Genomic DNA, 12,058 nt, shown 5'->3' on the forward strand with positions numbered 1-12,058 from the left:
TGACCTCACCGGCTGCTGGTGCAAGACAGACATGAGGTCAAGTGGGACATTAGAAAACATGAATTTAGACCGACGCCGTTTGAAATATGCTGTATTACCATTAGGCGGCGCTATATTTTGCACACTGGGCCTTTTAAGAGGACAGTTCTTTTGTACTCACCTTAGCTTGTCCCTTTTCAGATTTCCTGCAAACAGAGAACGAAAACATGTCTTGGCATCCTGTTGCTGTTAGCTCAGGAGCGTACGGCCTAGCGCATAGTGTCACAGTGTCCTGGCTACTGCAGTACAGCACGAGCTGCAACGGACACGTGCACAGTGTCCGCAATTAAATCTTGGGGGGGGGGGGGGAATCAGCATTGAGGACAGCGGAGCCGACTTTGACATGAAATACTAATGCTGGTTTTTTATTGCCGTTGTTGGCATGCCAGAAGAGTTCAGCAGCCGAGCCGATTGGGCCGAGGCCGCTGGGCGGGAGGGGGTGGGGAACTGATGCACGCCAGGAGACGTGACGCACGTCGTCGGCCTAATGAAATTATTGCTGCGTCGCCTCCGCGAGGTTCCCACAATGGCGACAATGGAGGGAGGACGATGGAGAAGAAAAGAAAAGCGGAGGATGAAAGCAGCTCCTGCACTTCTTTCCTTCCATTATTCTGACATCTTGCATTATTATTCTGTTCCGAGGGGAGTCAAAGATACGTGACGTAGGTGTGCGGGAGCGCTCTTTTTTTAACCTGGTCGAGATTCCCGACTCGAGTTTTTAAAATCAAGTCAGCGAGATGCAGGAGACGATCCGGGGGGAGATAACGAGGTGGAGCGTCGGACGGGCGTGCGCCACTTCCTGTGTCTGCTCTGGAAGTTCAGAAAGGGGCTCCTGCAGGGGGCGGCCTGGCATACCGTAATTGGGATTTACAAACTGCCCACACACACACACACACACACACACACACACACACACACACACACACACACACACACACACACACACACACACACAGGCGGCCATTGGAAATCATTTGGCTGCTACCACTCACATTGCCCTAATTGTGTCACCATCTTCTCTGTTCACTTTTACCTTTTCGCTGGCGTTGTTATTTTTTTTTGGCCCCGAACTGATCGCATCTTCATCGTTTCCTCCCCATTGGTTGGAGTTTTTGCGACATGATCTGGACTACCAGCAGCCGAGAGCGGGAGGAGGGGGGTCTAGGGATGGGGGAGGCGTCTCATTGGACCAGACACCACTTATAAATTATGCTGCTTCCTGCCATTAATCCACCTTCCTTTAATGAAAATTGAATCCCGGGGTAATAAATGGGCCGGGATGAAAAATCGCTTGGACGCGGGATTCTTTGTCAACGTTGCGCCAGTAATTCCTGCTAAAGCTGAACTTGATTGAAACGGAGAATGTACCGAGTGGAAGGATGGCGCGCGCTTTGCAAACTATTGAGCCATTTCTATAACCGCGCCGATGGAAAGTAAATGAAATGGCTCAGAGGGTCATCTGTTTCCAGACCCGGGCACGAGGCGGGGGCCGCAGCCGCGTGGCCCTCGGAGCGTTTCGGGAAACGCTGAGCCGATCTGAAGTCCTGTCAGGTTCGTTCGGGGTCCCGTTCGTCTGCCGCCTTGATTACGAGCGCTGACGCTGAACATGGCCTGCTCATTTGGCACGCGTCTAATGAGATATCGCTGCGAGGTCCCGCCGACGTTGAAGGACTCGCCACTTCAGCATCTCTCTCAGCGGATCAGCGACTGTTTAATCCAAGAAACAATATCCTTGTTCCTACCCAAGATTAAAGCCAATTTAATTGTCGTTATGTTTTTAAGATCGTAAATGCGCTTCGGTTTCTTACGATCGTGGTAGAATTGCCAATCCGACATTTCAAATCCCTTCTCGCCGTTTATCTTCTAAGCCTGGTCTCTGATCTTTCTTTTGTGTGATTACGACGGTTCACTTTAATTTTGTTTCCAAGCGTTGGAGTGGAACCTTGAGTTGTGTTCACTTTGTTCACCAGCCAGACAGTCGGAGGTTTAGCTTTGAAGAGTAGAAGGCAGGCCCAATCAGCCGACCCATGACTGTTCCTCACCTCATCGACTGTCCTTTAAACCAGAGTCAAACTTTCATTTCCCTTTCGTCCAGGATGAAAACACTTTTCCCCCCCCCCCAGCTCTGCAGTTTGAGGACAGGGGAAAAACTAGCACGACCCGTCACCGTTACCACCTTTGTTTGGGTTGTGTCTGCATCTGCCCTGTGTTTTTTTCAAGAACATTTGAGGAGCATTCCATCCGTTTGATCGGGCCCTGCAGAGGGAGTCTGCGGTTTGAGCGGCGGGCTGGCGGGAGGAAACGTCGCCCCTGTGTGGGTTTTAATTGCCGCCCTGCCTTGACACTGCCTCGCTTGTTTCCCCCTCCGTCTGCCGTAAGATGTGAATATAATTGGCTCCACTGTTTGCGGATTCGTACGTGGCCGTCGTCTAATGGAGATCATCCCTTTGGTGTGGAGGTGTCTTCGGGGAGCAGGAAGTCAGTGAGTCACCTCTGCGCTCGCCTGCGCTTCTCTTTTGTCCTCCGTCACAGTTCGTTTTTTGAGGTTTGTTTTTTTTTTTGCTACCGGGGTTCTTGGCGTGGAAGGTCATTATTAGAGCTGCGATTTAAAACAAAGAAACATCCTTTATAGTCAAATCTAGCTCGTGCAAAACCAGTTTGTTGCTTTTCTGAGATTGTTAACATCGCTAACACTTGTTGTGTTCAGCTGCAACGCTGCATGTCATGCATCGGCGCAGATGGCCCGACAAAATGAGGTCCTCTTACTTCGATGCCCTGATTGAATTGACTTTGCAGTGCCATCCCCATGATATTACATGTCATATTAAAGGATTATGTAATGGATTGACCAGCGTACCGCAACAGTCCTACATGCGTGTTCCTCCCGCCAGATAAATAACCAAGTGGGCGGAATCAGAAATAAGCCGGAGTTGTTGTGACATCAACGTTCATGTCGTTTTAACTCGATATCCAGCCATCAACTGAGCGACAAAGTCATCAAGGCTTCTTTCTTTTTCTGTTTTTTTTTCGACATGTGGTTGCCAATCCCTCCAACACAACCGATATAGTTTGAGATTTCACCGTCCTCCACCTGAGCGCCTACTGTGCAGAGCTGGTTTCGAACGGAGGGTACTTCAGTCAAAATAACAGCCAGCCTCTTCCACCCACAACCGTGCATAACCGGCTGGGAACATAGACGTTACGAGGTCTGCTCCAGATTCCTCTGCGACATTTTGCAAAGACGGAAGAAAAAGAATCCGCAAGGCGAGAAAGAGCAGAAAGTATTGAATTCCGAGAAAAATACAAGATGGATTCGCTGCTCCGAGGAAGTTTCTTTCAGATTACCAATAGATAGAATGAAGCAGGAAACAGGGTTGGTTTTAACTTACCAAGCGTCCATGAGATTCATCCGGTCCTGAAGGAGGCGCGCGCTCTCACTGATAGGAGAGATAACACATAGTCATCTTATTCGATAAACCGAATCATTGCACTTCTTTGTTCTTTTGTTTGTTTTTTTTTACCTTTTTTAAGGTGTGAATATCTTCAGTTCATGATGAGTCAGACTTCTGTGTTTTAACAGCACTGACTGACTGCATGGAGGCTCAGCCCCCGACCTTCCAGACAGAGATTTAACGAATTCTCCTCACTTTAAGCTGCCCTCAGTGAACCGCTTTAAAGCATTCCCACTCGCACCTCCATGTCCATCAGCTCTGGGTCTTTCCTTCCTGTCTATCAGCTCTGCCGAGTCCCTTCCTCTGTTTCCATGGATACTGACACACTGTGCTTAACATCTCCCGGCATTTTCCTCTCTAAAGGCCAGTGCGCACTCTTGTGCTTTCTCTCCCTCCCTCTCTCTCTCTCTCTCTCTGTCGCATCGTGGAGGCTTTAATTCGCATCTTATCTGCCTCCCGTCTTATTTTAGCGCTGATTAGCCCGTAGGCATCCTGGTCAACCCCCCATCCCCCCCCACACCCCCCACCGCCACCACCACCACCTGCCCCCAATGCTAGATGTTTGCATGTGACACGTTTCCAAGAAACAAGGGAGGCTCTATTTTCAGCACCGCGGACAGCGACATGGGGAAAAGCAACGTTGGGATTGGCTGTCGGCTTGGAGCTGCTGGCATTTGGTCCGCGCAGCTCTTCCTCTCCCGTGTTCCTCATCTGAAAGATCTCCCCACCTACCTGCATGTGGTGTTATTTAATGAATGGTTATGAATGGAAATAAGAGCGAGAAGCGAGATGCGTAACATTTGTGGCTCAAAGAAAGAATCAGACATTCCTATGGAATGAAAGCTGTTATTTTTAAGGCGGTTTTCTTTAGATGCGGACATATTCAAGATTGTTCTCCACCTCTGAATTCACAATCTACCAACCAACCGACTACAGCTCGAACCCTCTGCACCATGATGGCTTTTAAGAGGCGCGGGTACGGAAAGGCGAGCAGGTTTTTGGAGCACGTACCTGTGAGCAGAGCCGCCTTTGTTTTCTCCGGGTTGGCGATGACTCAGCAAGTCTCCTCCGCCGTCAACCTTGGCCACAGGTCGGGCTCCGCAAAATGTTGAAGCCGCCTCTGCAAAAGATAAAAACTTTTGGAGACGCAAGGGTGGAGGCGCCGCGTGACCCACCTGCTCCTTCTCTCCCTTCCGGGAAATAAATGAGAACATTTATTAAATGGGTTCAGTCATTATACAGAAACTGCAATTTATTATTTGCGAGACTTTAATCTGCGTTTAGGCGCGGAAGTTAAAAAATAATAATAATCATCCCGCGCAGCACGACAAATTGCAGCTAATTCTCGTTGCGGCTGGAGTCTCATTTCGCTAAATTGACTTCAGGAGTGTAAATATTCCTCACCTGAATCCACACAATTAATACGCCGCTCGCGTGCAGGGCAAACGGAATTTCCCGGCGCTCGAGCCGGATTATCGTCCCGCGTGAACCCGGCGAGCGCGACGGCGGGGGGGGGGATGGATTTTCTCGGCGGGGACGGGAGTGTACGGGAGATCTCGCCGCACGCCGCCGGCCGCCCAGGGCGAAGTGATGCTTCAGTCTCTCCCCGGTTGTGCGGCAGAAACAACACGCTCCCCTACTGACGGCCCCCACAGTTCTCCTCTCGAGGGTCAGCATGTGTGTTTTATTCCCCCCCCGCGCCGCTCCTTTATTCCCGAGCAAACATCTGAAGCTGCGTCTCGGTGCGGAGCAAAGGTGGACGAGCTGATGAGTCGAGGTGGAGCGGCGTGACGTCGCCGAGCAGGAAGGATTGAGCCGGTGGTGGTGTTGTCTCTTCGCCACCGCTCCGCCCACCCTCCGCCCCCGTCCGCGTGGAACAGTTGACCTTGGCTCGCACGCCTCCAGGTGGGATCCCCGGCATACTAATGAGGGCCGAGAGTGGCCAGCAGCGCTTCGCCGCCACTCTCTGATCTTCACTACGCTCTCCGACGTTCAAACGGAGGTCGTTTTCTTTTTTTCATTTCTTCTTTTCAGTTTCATTCGCCGTCGCGTCGCTTTCAGAGTCGGGGGTTTAGTCAGACAAATGCTTCAAACAAAAAAAAAAAAAGAGGAAATCTCAATATGATCGATACCGTGTTTGCGGGAAGCTTTGCAGGAATCCTTGACTTGTGTAACCAGTCGGAGCCAGAACCAGAACTCTGTTTGCTTTGTTTCTTTGGGGCTGTGTGAAAGGTAGCGACTGAATGTTTTTCTCTCTCTCTCTCTCGCTCTCTCTCTTCTCTTTCCTCTCTTTTTTCCGCAGGGCGTCTGCGTCATGACCACGGCCTTTCTGCACTTTTTCTTCCTGGCGTCCTTCTGCTGGGTCCTCACCGAGGCCTGGCAGTCCTACATGGCGGTGACGGGGAAGGTTCGCACCCGGCTCATCCGAAAGCGCTTTCTGTGCCTGGGCTGGGGTAGGTGCCATCTCTGTCTCCTTCTCCTTCTCGTTCTTCTCGTTTTTCTTCCTATTCTCTTTCTTTTCTTCATCTCCTTCTTCTTCTTCTCCTTCTCTTTCTCCTTCTTCTTCTCCTTCTCATATTTTTGTTTGTAAAAGGTTCATCATTTTCAGTTTGTTTTGTAAAACAAGTGTGGTTGTAAAAATCAAAATCTCCTTCCTCTTCTTCTTTTTCTCCTTCTTCCTCTTCTACTCCTTCTTTCTTTCTTTTTTCACATTCTTTTCCTTCTCAAGGTCTCCTTGTCTAACTTGCACCTCTGTTTTTCCATCCACGCCGTGGCCGTCTTCACCCTATCAGGCTCTTTTAGTGTGATGGCTCTGTGCTCCAGTTGGGGCTCTCAGTAAATGGACTGGCCTTGAGCTATGTGGCTGTGTTTTTGTGTGAGAGGTGGGGGGTGGGGTGGGGGATTTGGGGTGTGGAGTAGTGGGGGGAGGATGGAGTGGACTGGTAATGACCTCACGTCTGATAAAGAGAGTGTGGGCCGAGGCTTTGGACTCCATCAGAACACATTTGACCGGAGAGTGTTGAGTGAAATGCAGCAGGATTCCTCCAGGCCTCGGGGCGATGCCTCGCGTTCTCAATTCACTTACAGCAGGTGCATTGTGCATATAGGAGATGCGAAACACATCCATAGCGTCCACACAGGCAGGTGTCGTGATTGCAGAACCCTCCCAAGCCAACACTATGCAGCCTGAACTTGACTCTCACGCGACGGAGGGGGGGGGGGGCAAAATTGAATAATGATGAATATCCACACGTCAGACGTCTGATGGACTTCGATTTTAACTTGACTTGATAAATGTCAGCTCGGCTCCTCGTCCGAGGGGCTTGTTTCTTACAGTCTTACCAGAATTCTCTGTCCAAGAGGGAAAAAAAAAAAAAAAAAAATCAATTTGATTATGAAAGAGCACTCTCTCCCATTCTTCTTGTTACCTAGCAACAAACAAGGCTCTCTTAGTCATTGCGGCGCTTCTTCTTCTTCCTCCTCGACTGGCGGGGATGAGGAGGGAGGGGGGCGAGGTGGGGTGTGTGCGTGTGTGTTGGGGGAGGACAAAGGCTATTGTACAATCACAGTGGAAGGGAAAACAAATGCCGCAACAAGCCGGCTGAGGGCAAACAAGACGGCGCTCTCGCCGCGGGAAAATGACAAATGAAGAGAAGAAGAACGAGGAGACGCTCGGCCTCGGTTTTTTTGGTGATGACCCCCTAATTTATTGCGATCCCAGCGATCGATTCCGGAGCCACGTGCGACCCGTCGCCTCTTCATTCCCGGGTCCGCGGCCGTGACTCACGGCGCACCCGGCGCTCTCCGCCTCCTCAGCAGCGCGGAGAGGCGATAGATGGCCGCGGGGTCCCTCGCCCCGCGCCTCCGGGAAACTGATTACATCAATAGCACCTGCCTGCGCCGAGCCCGGCCGAGCCGAGGCGTTAACATTCTGGGCACGCGGCGGCGGCGGCGGCGGCGGAGGACCGAATCAATTACGGCCATCTATAATGAGCAGCCATACGCTTTAAAAGGGAACGGGGAGAACGAGAAAACCCCTCCGACGTTCCAGAGGCGCCCCGTGACATTCCGCTTATGTGGATCGCTGCCATTTTGTCGGGAACGGCCCCCCCCCCACCACCACCACCACCACCACCACCACCCCTCCGCAGCCGCCTTAATGGGGGAAGCGGCGTCGTATATATATTTGGCTGAAGTATTGAAATTCCTATGTGGGGGAGGATCGGGCACAGTCACAGGGGGCTGAATGGCCTCGTACTCACGGTTCTAATGGAGCGAATCCTGAACGGCTGCGGTTAACGGCTCTGGGGACAGAGGAGCGGCTGCCGTTCCACAGTGGACCGCTACCAAGAAATATATGTACGAATATATATATATATATATAATTATTAATTGTTTTTTCCTTCTCCTTCTTCTTTTTCAAGGGCTGCCGGCATTAGTGGTTGCCATTTCAATGGGATTCACCAAAACAAAGGGATACGGAACGCCCTTGTAGTGAGTCTCACTTCCGTTTCCCCATCTGTCGTCTCCCCGTCATTCACTTCTCATAAGCGCAGCACTTCTGCCTAAACGCAACAATGATTCAAGGCTCTGTGCAGCCACTTGGAACCGAGCGGATTCCCCCCTGAACACTATTATATTCTACGGAAAACAAAAACCAATAAACTCAAAACACAACGGGGTGCAGTTTCACGTGTGTCCCCGTAGATGACTGAGCGCTTTTTAGAAAAAAAAAAAAAAAAAGCTCTGCGTTTCATCATCATAGAGTTCCAACATATGGCACGTCTCCCCTCCCCTGACGGGTTGAGGAGGGGGGGTGGGAACGCAATTGGAAGCTGGCGTGTGTCATTAACTGGGAAGTTAATGTGTGTCTGGGTGGGTGTTAACCGTTTCCTCTCCTGCCTTCGCCTTCCAGCTGCTGGCTGTCTTTGGAGGGCGGCCTGCTGTACGCCTTCGTCGGACCTGCAGCTGCTGTCGTTCTGGTACGTCTTCTGTCGGTCTGCGTCTGTGTTTTCACCAGCTGGGAAGTAAAAAAAAACATACGGCAGCTGAAATTCCCAGAAAAGTCACATCTTGTTCAGGTCTGAATGAGTGATTAAATTGAATTAGTCACTATTAATTGAAAGGTTTTTTTAGACAGGTTTTTTTGGTTAAATGGTGTGGTGTATACCTGTATACCTAGCACACAAGTTAAAAAAAAGTTGAAGTGTGACCCATTAGAAGTCAACTTAAAGTCAGAGGATCAATGTTTAGGGTGTTTTTTCTGTTCTCTAATGTAAAAATTGGTCACATTGGACCCTCAACATTATTTAAGCGTTAAATAATGTGTTCCTTGCACATTTTTCATTGTGAAATTTAGGTTATTAATCGTTAATTGATCGACAAGGTCAATTGACTAACGATTAATGAGTTAATCAATCATTTCCATCCCTAGTCTGAATGTTTCATCGGTACGGCAGTGAAGCAGCCTTGCTTGGTTAAGTGTAGCAGGGTTAGCCCTCTGTTTACAGCCCTCATGCCAAAACTGAACTGCGGACACCTGACCGGAAGCCACTTGTCTGAGTCAGATTTTGGCACCCTTTGTGATGTCACCAAGGGCTAGTTTCCAGAATAGCATCTTTGTATCGGCACACACTTTCTGAAAAGAGCAGCCAGTCAAAGAAGGATGGACACTGACAGCAAACAGACACATTATTCATACTAAACTATGTGAATTTGGCATAAAATGGTACCTTTTAAAAGTCTTAATTCATTCAATAAAACAGGCAAACACACAAACAAAAAAAACAGCTTTAGCACAAATGTATTAATTGCTTCCGCTCCACTGCGCCGCCACGTAATGCCGCAGTGCAAAACGCCCGACAGGAGGCACAAACTCTGGTTTCAAAGTCAAACTAATGAGCGCCCCGACAGGCAATGTGCTCAAGTAATTCCCTTTCATTTCCCGTAATGGTCCTCCGCGTAGCTTTAAGGCTATGAAGAATTCATGTGCTAGATTTGTTTCGAAAAAAAAAAAAAAAAATCTAATACGCCCGTTTTTTTTTTCCTTCTTTTTTTTTAATCATCCGGTATTTACACAGTTGTACGGAAGGAAAATCACACAAAGGCTGTGATTATGCAAATGACGGAGTCCGTGTCAGAGGGACGGAGCGCGGCGAGCGCTCCCTCCTTTTGTCGAGCCCCTCGCGCAGCGGCGGGATTTGCAATAAAGCGACTTTAGATCCTCGTGTCACGTCTCAAAAAAGTCACTGTAAAGTCACTTGTACTCCTGGTAAATCTCCGAGGAACGCAAGTTAATCTCGGCAGAAAGAAACCACTGTAATTAGCGAGCTAATTCCGCAGCGCCGTAATTACTGCATTGATAGTTCGGTAACGCGATGAAAAACGTCTTCTGGAAAACACACACAAAAGCTCGGCCCCCCAAAAAAAAACCCGGCTCCGCATGAATTTTTCACGATCCACGATTCACGATCCGTGTCTCTGCCGGAGGGGATCCGAAGTGGATTGTGTTTTTCGGGAGCTGTACAGAGTTTTGCACTCGGCCCCGGCGACCCCTGCGCGCACGTTTGAGCGAGGACGCTGCTAATAATAGGAGGAGGTGTCTTTGAGGAGACAAGTGTTCGCTGTCAGCCGCGTCTCGCTCGCGACGGCTCCGGTCGTATCCGGGGCCGCGCCTCGTCCGCTGGCTGAAATGTCACAGCGATGAGCAAGCGGGGAGGAAGCTGGAGGTCAAAGCTCAGCGCACAATGAAAAGATCCAGGAGGGGGGGGCGGGGAAGAAGACAGAGAAGAAGAAGAAGAAGAAGAAGAAGAAGAAGAAGAAGAAGAAGAAGAAGAGAGGCCCGCGGGATCAAAACATTAAGCTAGCGTGCGTGTTGTCAAATGTCAAAGCAGCAGGGGGTTGGATAGCAGGTGGGCGGGGGTCTATTTTGGTGTCACTGCAGCAGATTTACTGACTCGTCCGCTCCAAACTCCCAGGTCAACATGGTGATCGGCATCCTGGTGTTCAACAAGCTCGTGTCCAGAGACGGAATCCTGGACAAGAAGCTGAAGCACCGTGCAGGGTATGACAGCACATCCTTGTTAGTACCCTTTCTTTTTCCTTCACTCTCTATCTTTGACTTCCCGGGGAAAAAACTGAAAATGTTAATAATGACGGAAAAGAAAGAAAGTTAAAAAAAAAAAAGAAAGAAAAAAGCTTTGATTCTTCCTGATACATATGGAAATGTGAGACTGTGTCCCCCCCCTCCGCCTTCCCCCGCTCGCCGCTTGTTGAAAAGGAAATGAGGCGTAAATATAAAGAGGTCAGATCTCTCGGGAGCGACGTGGCTTCTCGCTTCTTTGGCAGAATCAGTCCAAGATGGAAATCTTTAAAAAAAAAAAAAAAAAATAGGGGGGGCGGCGACACCCACTCGCATGCTGCCTCTTGTGCCGCCGCGCTTTGCTAATATGACGGCGGGGGGAGTGGAACGGGTTGGGTTGGGTTGGGTTGGGTTGGGTGGTAGTGGGTCAGGGTTATGCTGGGGTTGCGGTTGCCAGTCGTCTGTGAGTTTGTCATGCGTCTGTGCGTCTCCTCTGTGTCCCCCCACCCCCCTCCCTCCCCCGCCCTGCAGGCAGATGAGCGAGCCGCACACGGGGCTGACTCTCAAGTGTGCCAAGTGCGGCGTCGTATCAACCACCGCTTTATCAGCAACTACGGCCAGCAACGCCATGTGAGTGCCTCCCGGTCGATGGGGACGGTGGGGGAGGGGAACCGGGGAGGTCCGAGTCAGCTCAGCTCGGCTCGGCTCGGCCGACGCTGCGGTCGGCTGCGGCCACGCCCACTTCAAACGGGATCAGCGGAGGCATCTCAGACTGCGAACACGCCGCGTTGGGAGGGGCCAGCATGCACTTAAAAACCCAGCGGGGTTCAAAAAAAAAAAAAAAAGAAGAAGAAGAAGAAGAAAGAGGAAAAGGACCTGATTCACTTTAGCTTTTATCTCGTCTTCCTCGCTGACCCCTCCCTCCCCTCCTGCCAGGGCGTCCCTGTGGAGCTCCTGCGTGGTCCTGCCCCTGCTGGCCCTCACCTGGATGTCGGCCGTGCTCGCCATGACGGACAAGCGCTCCATCCTCTTTCAGATCCTCTTCGCCGTCTTCGACTCGCTGCAGGGCTTCGTCATCGTCATGGTGCACTGCGTGCTGCGGCGAGAGGTGAGATCCAGGTCCAGGTCCTGGTCCTGATCGGGATTGTGTGTCCGACTGCAGCCGTCGTACGAAGTAAACATGAATATTTCACGGAAGCGTTCCGTGAAATATTCATACCAGCGCCGTCATCCCGTCCCCCTTTTCTTTGACGCCGAGACCTCATCTGCAAAGTCTCCTCGTCTTGAACACGCCGCCAGTTAAAACGCTGGTGATGAAAGTCTTTTTCTTCCTTCTTTCTTTTTTTTTTTTTTTCTTCTTTAGGTCCAGGACGCTTTCAGATGTCGCCTGAGAAACTGCCAAGACCCAATCAGCGGTGATGCAACAGGAACCTTCCCTAATGGGCACGCACAGATAATGGTGGGCACAGTCCCCCCCCCCCCCGCC

At 50.5% G+C, this 12,058-nt stretch overlaps 1 protein-coding gene across 6 annotated transcripts in view; it reads left to right on the forward strand.

Moving 5' to 3' along the window:
- The window catches only part of adgrb3 (adhesion G protein-coupled receptor B3), a 120,492-nt gene that overhangs the window by 101,453 nt on the left and 6,981 nt on the right, over positions 1 to 12,058 (forward strand). For 4 of the 6 annotated variants that reach the window (XM_076018748.1, XM_076018751.1, XM_076018749.1 and 1 more), the window contains 7 exons: positions 5,794 to 5,944; positions 7,916 to 7,985; positions 8,407 to 8,473; positions 10,469 to 10,572; positions 11,104 to 11,202; positions 11,509 to 11,680; positions 11,936 to 12,031. In XM_076018748.1, coding sequence (XP_075874863.1) covers positions 5,794 to 5,944; positions 7,916 to 7,985; positions 8,407 to 8,473; positions 10,469 to 10,572; positions 11,104 to 11,202; positions 11,509 to 11,680; positions 11,936 to 12,031 — 759 coding nt within the window. The remainder of the gene's footprint in view (positions 1 to 5,793; positions 5,945 to 7,915; positions 7,986 to 8,406; positions 8,474 to 10,468; positions 10,573 to 11,103; positions 11,203 to 11,508; positions 11,681 to 11,935; positions 12,032 to 12,058) is intronic. The other 2 variants (XM_076018753.1, XM_076018750.1) reach the window with 1 other exon arrangement.

The sequence above is a fragment of the Nelusetta ayraudi genome, unplaced genomic scaffold, assembly GCF_046127955.1.
Source record: "Nelusetta ayraudi isolate G7.1 ecotype Tasmania unplaced genomic scaffold, CSIRO-AGI_Nayr_v1 ptg000008l, whole genome shotgun sequence".
NCBI lineage: Eukaryota > Metazoa > Chordata > Actinopteri > Tetraodontiformes > Monacanthidae > Nelusetta > Nelusetta ayraudi.